At 38.0% G+C, this 9,622-nt stretch overlaps 1 protein-coding gene across 3 annotated transcripts in view; it reads right to left on the bottom strand.

Moving 5' to 3' along the window:
• Positions 1 to 532: 532 nt before the first annotated feature.
• immp2l (inner mitochondrial membrane peptidase subunit 2) overlaps positions 533 to 9,622 on the bottom strand; it is a 133,366-nt gene continuing 124,276 nt past the window's right edge. For 2 of the 3 annotated variants that reach the window (XM_022684174.2, XM_022684175.2), the window contains exons 4-6: positions 9,336 to 9,401; positions 5,205 to 5,307; positions 533 to 944 (exon numbers count right to left, since the gene is read on the bottom strand). In XM_022684174.2, coding sequence (XP_022539895.2) covers positions 792 to 944; positions 5,205 to 5,307; positions 9,336 to 9,401 — 322 coding nt within the window. In that variant the 3' untranslated portion in view covers positions 533 to 791. The remainder of the gene's footprint in view (positions 945 to 5,204; positions 5,308 to 9,335; positions 9,402 to 9,622) is intronic. The other variant, XM_049484157.1, reaches the window with a different exon arrangement.

The raw sequence follows: 9,622 nt of genomic DNA, 5'->3' as shown, positions 1-9,622 counted from the left end.
ATGGCTATTTAAAAATGAACAATGGCTTAACACAATAGTTTATCATACAGTCAAGCAGTAAACCAAAAAGAAACGATCCAAATTCAGAAGTTTTGAAAATATTGAATTGTAGAGCATTTCTAGGTAGTTTTATGGACGTAATTCTTTTGTTGACTAAAAGGCAGAATAAAAATGCAGACAAAAAAATCTAAATAAAACTAAAAATATTAAACTAAACAACTATGCAGTATGTATAGCCTATAGCCTTAATTAAGAAATAAATAAGTAAACTTTATATTATAGTAAAAATCTCATCACTTAACCATTAGGGATGAGCCCTGAACTGTGGAAATTAGTAAGTTAAAAGGTTATTAACGGCTTTTAAAATTGTTACATTTTATTTTTACTTGGACAAAATAAATTAGCTTAAAAAGACTTTTTTTTTACCACAGGTGGCAGCATCATGAAGAGATGATCTAGGCAAAAAAGTCAATTTGGCCAACAAATGATCTAGGACAGAAAGCACTTAAAAGCAATTTTATGAGACAACTGGTAAAATGGATGCATCTGTGTCCTTTATTTTTCTACAAATAAAAAAAAACTACAGAACATAACTAAAACTCAGAGATTTTATCACAGGAATGCTTTCAATTACCATGAATTTCATTAGCTCATTTCTTCACAAACAACAGATTGTAAAAAAAACTATTCCACAAATGCTGATTATGGCTTTCTGCTTTTATCCAGCTCACATGTCCTTAGCTGAGTCCACGACAGCACGGCCTGTACAGGACGATACTGGGGTTGTGTGGTCATTTTTCTTCATCATCGTCTTCCTCTTCTGTTGATTCTCCCCAGTTCAGCATAGGTCTGCGGTCAGGAGGAACAGATGGTTTAATCTTCTGCCACCGGTTTGGGGGCCAGATAATGTGAGATGCTTTACCATGGATGAGGCCGAGAGAGACCTGGAGGAAGAGAGTCAGTCCTGTTTAGTGGATTAAAAATAGATAAAAGGAATTAAAGCTAAACTAGAAATTCACATCTAAAATACTGGTTGTATTTGTTGGAGTAAAGATGGATCATTTTTCATATTGTTTTGCATAACAGTACATTGATTTGATTTAAGACAGAGTGGGCATTCTGGGACAAATGATATAAAACACAATTTTAGCAAACATTAAGGTACAATTACTCTGCCTTTGATATCATAAATATGTCTAAATCATCAGTGTGGTCTTTGCAAAAGTTTGGGCATCCTAAATGATTTTAATGAGGATTCAATCTTTATAAATTGTCTGATTCTTCATACTTTGTATACTAACCCTATCAAACATGATCCAAACTCTAAGCAACTGTATACAAATCTACAAAACTAATCAATTCAAGAAACAAAAACCTAAATTAACAAACAAATTCTTTGATAAAATTGCTTTCTCATGTAAAAACATCTAGAAGTGGAAAATCCCAAACTTAAAAAAAAAAAAATTACATTGTAGATGAATATATATATATATATATATATATAAAGCATTAAAGGGCCCACACTAAACTGAATTATGAAAATATGACATCTCTGTCTTCTGTATCCCATATGTCACTGTCCACTTTCATGTTCTACGTTCTACAAAGTGACTGCACCAGTTCTTTCTTTAATGTTCTTTAGCCACAAAGATCAAATGGAGCACCTGTTCTTTCAGCCCTTTCAATATAAAGTAATCAATCTCTCAGCTGAAAGAGAGTTAAAGCGTTTGGGGAAGTGCTGAAGGCCAGGAAGAGCTCGTAGGGCTTACTGTTCCCCAGAATAGGTCCATTTGGAGGCTTTTTGCAAATACCCGTCCAGGCTAGAGAGGATCAGAGAGGGAGATAATGCCATCAGCTGAGTGGAGGCATCTTAGGTAAAGCTGTGAATTTGGTCAGAAGCCTTAGTGCTGTAGTATGGAATCGCAGCTGAACCCAAAGCACTGGCCTTTAAAGAGCTTCATAATGAGTCACAAATGGCAAGTCAGGACATGATCATTGAAACCCTTGTTGTAAGAGGGTAAACACTATCATCCTGAACAAAGCCATTTGGAAACCCAGCCATAAGAGCCAACTCATATGGCATAAGATCAGTGATGTCAGTACTCTAATCTGACCCTTTTTTCAGTAACGAGTAATCTAACGCGTTACTATTTCCAATCCAGTAATCAGATTAAAGTTACTTATTTAAGTCACTGTGCGTTACTCTCTCTCTCTCCACCTCATCTCCTCCACACACACACACACCGCTCCCTTACCCATTCCCCCTCCGCTCTTCCCCAATCACACGCGTCTCGCTTTCTCCCCTGTCTCTCTCTCTCTCGCGCTCGGCGTGTCTTTAGTTTCCGCCAGTTTTCGTCTCTTTATAAAGGCGTTTTTTTTTGCGGCCGCGTCCCAATTCACTAGCCAGGGCAGCGGTCTGCCACAAATTTGATTGGCAGAGGAGAGCATTTAAAGATTTTACACCACACGTGATTGGAAGTTCACTGTGGCGCAGAGCGCGTATACCGTAAAGATAAGAAAAGTTCCGGTGCTTTAAATGAACACTGTCAGAATTAAATCCTTCTCAGTAGTTGGGTCCGGTATGGGTCCGTATTGGACAGCGTCTGGGTCCGGACCCGGACCGCAGTCTGCAAATATGTGATCCCTGGTCTAGACCATATACACTGTTCTGTTTTATAAAACCACTCCTTGCTGCCCTGCAGAGAACAACAAGTTCAATGTTCAGTTTTACAGTGTTAAATATGTCAGGTCAAGAAAGACTTTCTTTATTTTATATATTTTTTATAAAAACAAGTATTTATGTTTAGTAAAATCAAGAAAGACCATATTTTATTTTTTTATAAAAAAAAATATTTATGTTAAGTTAATTTTTTTATTTTTATAAAAAAAAACTTATTTTTTTAGGAAATAGTTCAACTTAATAGAGATAAATTGTTGCTGTTAAAAATGCATTTTCCAATAAAGGGAGTATTGGCAAAACTGGTTATAATGTTTATGTTAAGGCGGTGGGAGGTGGTGTCTGCAGCTGCTGAAAGTAACTAATAAAGTAACTTGTAAAGTAACTTAGTTACTTTTAAAATCAAGTAATCCATAAAGTAACTAAGTTACTTTTTAAAGGAGTAATCAGTAATCAGTAATCGGATTACTTTTTCAAAGTAACTACATCACTGCATTAGATGTCCTGTATATATCACCAAGCTGTTAGTGCCCCTTGAATCACCACTAGGAGTGACCGTCTGTCAAATACTATAGCTCTTTAGAATCTCACACCAACAGCTGGGACAGTGTGATGCTCCACAGAAAAGGCAAGATTGAAGCGCTCATCACAAGGCCTCCATACTCGATCGGGACCACCATTAGATCACAAACAGAGTCTGGATTTGTTGCTCACGACACCATTGCAAATAAAGACTGACAGATGGTCAAGATGGTGTGGCTTTTGTGGCAAGACCTAGTGTCTAATCAGACCACACCTGTAACATACAGCTCTGGGGAAAAAAATGAGAGACCACTTAAAAATGATGAGTTTCTTTGATTTTACCAAATTGAAAACCTCTGGAATATAATCAAGACTAAGACAGATGATCACAAGCCATCAAACCAAACTGAACTGCTTGAATTTTTGCACCAGGAGTAGCATAAAGTTATCCAAAAGCAGTGTGTAAGACTGGTGGAGGAGAACACGCCAAGATGTACGAAAACTGTGATTAAAACCCAGGGTTATTCCACCAAATATTGATTTCTGAACTCTTAAAACTTTATTCGAGGTCTGAAAGCTCTGTCTCTTTTTTTGCCATTTCTCAATTTCTGCAAATAAATGCTCTAAATGACTATATTTTTATTTGGAATTTAGAAGAAATGTTGTCCATAGTTTATAGAATAAAACAACAATGTTTGTTTTACTTAAATATATACCTATAAATAGCAAAATCAGAAAAACTAATTCAGAAACTGAAGTGGTCTCTCATTTTTTTTCCAGAGCTGTATCTGCCTGAGACATAACTGTATGCTGAGTTTAAAAAAGCAAATGTCTGATCACTAGTTTTATTCATTCTTAAAAAACAACAACAACAGATGCTCCAGGGGACTGAGCATGACTAAGTAACCATTTTCATTTCTTTTTCTTTTTCCGCTAGTCAGCCTTTTCAAAATCAGCTGTAAAAGGATGTGTTTACACACAGGGATTTGAATCTTTCATGTGCTTGTTAGATTTTTTTCATACTGAGAAAAAACAAATGACCTCTCCTTTCTCACTCCTCCCAGTCCTCCACACCCCATTCACCCCATAATGCATCAAGTCAAGGTAAAAGTGCACTCTACAGTAAAACAGCAAAAACCTACTGCCTGAAACGTCCAACGGGAATATTTCTTTAGTGATATATGACCTGACAGTGTTTTGGCAAATACATCTTACACACCACAGTACGCACTGGCCCGTTCCCAGGGGAGCACAGCAAGCATTCTGGGAAATGGACGTGTAACAATAATAAGAGATCCTGCAAGCGTTCACTTCAGTAAGAAACTTATTCATTTTCCTCCAGACAAGAACCATCATTTAAAAAATGTGCCAGAGGACAAATATGGCAACCTCACTAAGAGCCTTAGGCTACAGAAAAAAACAACAAGGTCTGAGGTGAAACAAAAAGCACTCGTCTTTTAAAACTGATTGTACTGGTCATAACCTCAAACACACTCCCCAGTACAAGCGGCACAGCGTATAAAAGGGTTCCTACTGACTGATACACAAATCGGTCACATCATGGTTTAAGCATCGAGAGGAGAAGAGTGCAGAGTGATAGGGAAACAGGGAAACACTGTTCCTCTCAATAATGCATTTAAAGGGCTCTAAAGCAAAGAGCTATTCCAAAATGGCCTCTCACATCTCTAGATTATAGAATGGGCTCGAAGGGCAGCAGAGCATAGCAAGGCTGTAAACAATGGCCTCAGGAAGCAGCACTTTTCCATGTTCTCTAAATTTTTCATATATTTCTTCTCAGAGCCGTGTCTGTCTACAAGAAGGGGTGCAAGAAAATGAAGTGATTGTGCTTCAGCAACTGCTAACTGGAGGTGCTACTGCTGTGGAAATATCTGCTCTATCATAGATAAAGTACACAACAGTATTCCTCACTGCAGCACCCGTAGCGCAATACCTCACCCTGTGGTCAGTTAAGGTACAAAAACAAGTGCTGAAGAGAACAATTTACCGGTCCAAATGTGTTGCTGTCGAAGCTGTGACCGTGATGATCGCCCTCGATCCACAGGTGTCCACCTGGAACCCTTAGGTAACGGTTTTTATAGCCCAGAGTCCTGACAAGAACAAAACCAGCAGAAGTTAAATGCACATCCTATACAAAAAAAAAAAGTTACTGTAGTATGTGATACGTTTAACACTTTGTTAACAAGATATGGTGATACAAATGTACAGTACCAAACGATTTTGTTGAAGTTAAAGGGTTAAAAAAACACACATTTGATCATAAATCCCACCCGAGTAAAAAGTTGGTTCTTAAGTTGGTTCTTAATTAGATAGATAGATAGATAGACAGACAGACAGACAGACAGACAGACAGACAGACAGACAGACAGACAGACAGACAGACAGACAGACAGACAGACAGACAGACAGACAGATAGATAGATAGATAGATAGATAGATAGATAGATAGATAGATAGATAGATAGATAGATACTTTATTAATCCCGCCAGCCAGTAGCAGTTACTCAACACAGTAGAAACAAAAACTAGGGGTAGTATAATAAGAGAGCAAAGTAATAAATATAAGACTCTAGACTCTAGACAAATAATTCTAAAACTCAGATTTAAAAATAGATACATAAATATATACATAAAAAAACTATACAAAGTGTGGAAGTAATTAGTGTCTCACTGTGCTGAAAAATATTTCCTTACACTTTTCCTTCCAGAACTCCTTCAGCTCAGTGACATTTCTAGGTCTCAGAGAATGCACTGTGTGTTTCAGGTACTGCCACAATATTTTATAAGGGGTTTTCATTTTAATCATTTCAAAGATTTCGCCTGACCTAGCTATGCTTCCGTCCACAGACCTGACCTTCTATTGAAGAAATCTCTGATGCTGAATTCAGTTACCTCAGTGGCCACAAAACATCCTGGTCCTGATCCTGCTCATGCAACTTTCCTGAAATCCTCTTGTAGGCCTGATGTACAGTATAGGACCAAAATGCAATATCCTGTTTGCCATGAGCTCCAACTTTAATTTTAGATCAATAATTAATGCCCACACTCCAAGGGCAATCTTTGTTTTTCTAGTTGAATCTGAGAGGCGCCAATGTCTCATATCTGTAGTGGTGCTCTGGGAGGGCTCGTGTGTAATTGGTCAGGGGCTGAGAGGCTTCCAGCACGAGCAGGAAAAGAGAGAGGGCTGCATTACAGACATGATTCAGATTTACTGCCGTGTGGCCCACAAGCAAACAGAGACATGACTCAACTATAAGTGCGCTTTCGGTGCCATCATATTACATCGTTTCCTGTCCTTCCAGACTGATCCGAGGTTGGCTTCTCCATGAAAACCTTGTGAACAACAGCAATTAAAGTGTTAGAGTATTGTGTCCCATTAAACACAGCAGAAGGAATGCCTAAAGCTATGCCTAACAGTAAATATCAGCTCCCTCATCTGCAGTCACTGCGAGCGCCGCTACTGGCTAATTAGGCCGATATGTCAAATTCATGTACTGTAAAATTCCTCAGGCGTTATTTGGATCAAAACAAGCTCATCACTATTAATGCCCACAGTAAAAGTTTACACACAAAAAAACTGACATATAACTTTGGACTAAAATGTTTTGAACATGTGAACATTTTATATAACGGTAAACAGGACATACACACTCCTCATGTTGCTGTTATTGAGTTTCTAGGCATTCGTGTATAATTACAGCTGCCAAAAATACACTGTTATGCAACATTCAGCTAATGTTGTCCAAAGACATCGCCATGAAAAGACTGAACCTTTACTAAATGGCACTGCTGTCAATTGATGGGGTCTGAAGAGTCATTAAAACGCTCCTGTCTGCCATCGTAGGACAGCAGGGGGGGGAAAAAAAGAACTAACACCCGTTTCAGCAAAACCCTGTTACGTATCTCATAACCATCGCGAAGGTAATCAATTTCACAGAGCCATCAGGGCTGGCATTTCAGCTGCAGATCCAAAGATCACCTTGAGATGTGACACAGGCAAGCCTGGGCGGTTTAATGAGTGAGGCCACCATTAATCTGCATTCCGAGAGCATACCATTCAGGAGGAATATGTCAGGACTGGGTTATTATGTGTGATCGCAGCCTTTATGTGGTTTGCTCTGTTAAGTGGCTGACGTAATACCAAAGACATAAAACACAGTGCCATCAATATATAATGACTATGATACCGGACTGAGCACATTAAGTTACTGTAGTGCAGGGTCTTTAATTGTAGCCCTGGAGGCACAGTGTTCTCCAGAGCTTTGTGCCTTTCCTGCCCACCTGGACTGAACCCTGTGTTTGAACAGGAAAATCACCAAACTGTGCAGGACAGTGTCCTCCTGGAGCAAATGTGAGGAACCGTCCTGAAAGACCTTTACTAACCCCTTCTCACATCTCACAATTTAACAATGCTAATAAAGTCAACATACAAGAAAACAAGGACATAACTGTCTTTTTTATCTATACTTTTTTAAAACTGCTTTTATTGAAAATGTTTAATATATTAAATAAGAAAAATTAATCAAAACATTAACGCCAACATTCATCACTTACACACTTCTAAATCCAAGTTTACATACAATTTCTCATTATTTTATTTTAGAATTCAATAACTATTCTTGTCTGCCACAGATTATACTTAACAGAACATATAATAAACCAATAGAATTTATGAAAAGTACACAGTACAATACTATCAAAAATTCCATAAGCAACAGATTTTAAAGAAAAATATCCTTTTTTAACCTTCGTCAATTCCCATACTTCACATGCTCTGTAATATTCCACGAGGAAATCATCTAAAGACTTGTCTTCATTGCAATTTGGCATAGGACAGGGGTCAGCAATTCAGTTTGGCTGTGGGCCCGATATTTTCCAAGCCATTAAGTGGCGGGCCATTTTGGAATATGAAGTGTAATGGGATGGAGTGCTACAGACTAGTAGCTCTTTAGCCCAGAGGGTTGTTGAACCCAATTTCAGAACAGTTGATCTCAAAGCAGGTAAACCCAAGAAAAACAAAAGAAACAAAAAAAAAAAACACCACTCCTCATGTGGAATGGAACCCGTGTCGTCAGGGTTGCGGTCCAATACACTACCACTGCCCCAGCTAGTAAATTGATATTTAACAGTTTTACCAAACAGCTCTCTTTAACAACAGCCCTCACAGTAATAAGCCAGGAGTTATCTCTCATCTTCTCAGTCAGATTCACATTTAACAGGTTTTTAACACATAAATTATTTATTTCATTATAAATATCTAAACATCTTGAAGAGTTTAGCCAGTCTAGGTTACAAAATTCAAAACGGTTTATAAAATCACTATATAATAATTTGTAATAAGGAATTTTGCTTCTAGCTTTACCTTTAACTTTTTGTTTCCAATTTGTAATACTCCTGATCCAGTCTACCTGTCTGTTAATTCCACTGGCTGTTATTTTTGTTTTAAGAGAGCAATCAATAGCTCCCAAACCACCTCGTTCTCTAGTTTCAAAGACGAGTTCACGCTTTGTGACCTCTCTAGATGTGTTCCACAGGTCAGATCTATCAGTGTCCTGAAATGCTCTGCAAGTCCACATCCAAAGCAATAACCATCACATGAATGAACCATACCTGTAACAAACATCAAACTACAGCTCCAAGTCCCGACTCCAAGTCCCGAACGGCTCCTACTCACTGATGCACTTTGTGAATCATGAAACCTCTACCAAACAGTGTTCAACCATGAGCCAAAACATTATAACGTGATTTTTTTTTCATTGTCTTGGAACAGCTAATTGTCAGAAACTGGGATATGTGGAAGGTGGTAGCTAAACAGTCGTGTGTGTTGGGTATGGTAAAAACTGACGTGCAGTTTAAAGACCTTAGCAACTCTTACAAGAGCCAAATCTTACAGCCTGACAAACAGGTCTGGACACGTCTAAAATTACCTGTGGGGGCTCCTTGTCAGAAGTGGTGTGAATTTACTGACAGTGGTGAAAAAAGGGACACCCAAGATATAAAAATATCTATCCGATTAAAAGCCAAATCAGATTTGTTCTGATTCAGTCTGGTAATGTAAATGTATCCATATCCATGTCTCAAAAATCTGCAATAATGTTTGGAAAAATGAGTGACTTACTTGATAAAGTCTCCCTCAAGAGCAATAACTCGCTTAATGATCTTCTGTTTTGGGTTCTTTGGAGACCTGCACAAAAAAAAAAATAAATAAATAAATAAATCAATACATACAAAGCATACAGTTAGAAAAAATATAATGTAAGTATCAGATTGGCTAAGATTGTGGAACCACGTTGGCCTGATCTGATCTTATGGGGGATCTAGGCATGTTATATTTTTAGGCTACATTTATCTAGCTGTTATCTATCACTATTAAAGTGACTTTACAATGAGTGCTTACTCACTTAT

The sequence above is a fragment of the Astyanax mexicanus genome, chromosome 10, assembly GCF_023375975.1.
Source record: "Astyanax mexicanus isolate ESR-SI-001 chromosome 10, AstMex3_surface, whole genome shotgun sequence".
Taxonomy (NCBI): Eukaryota; Metazoa; Chordata; class Actinopteri; order Characiformes; family Acestrorhamphidae; genus Astyanax; species Astyanax mexicanus.
Note: the sequence above shows the minus strand (reverse complement) of the source record. Positions and strands in the feature narration are given on the sequence as shown.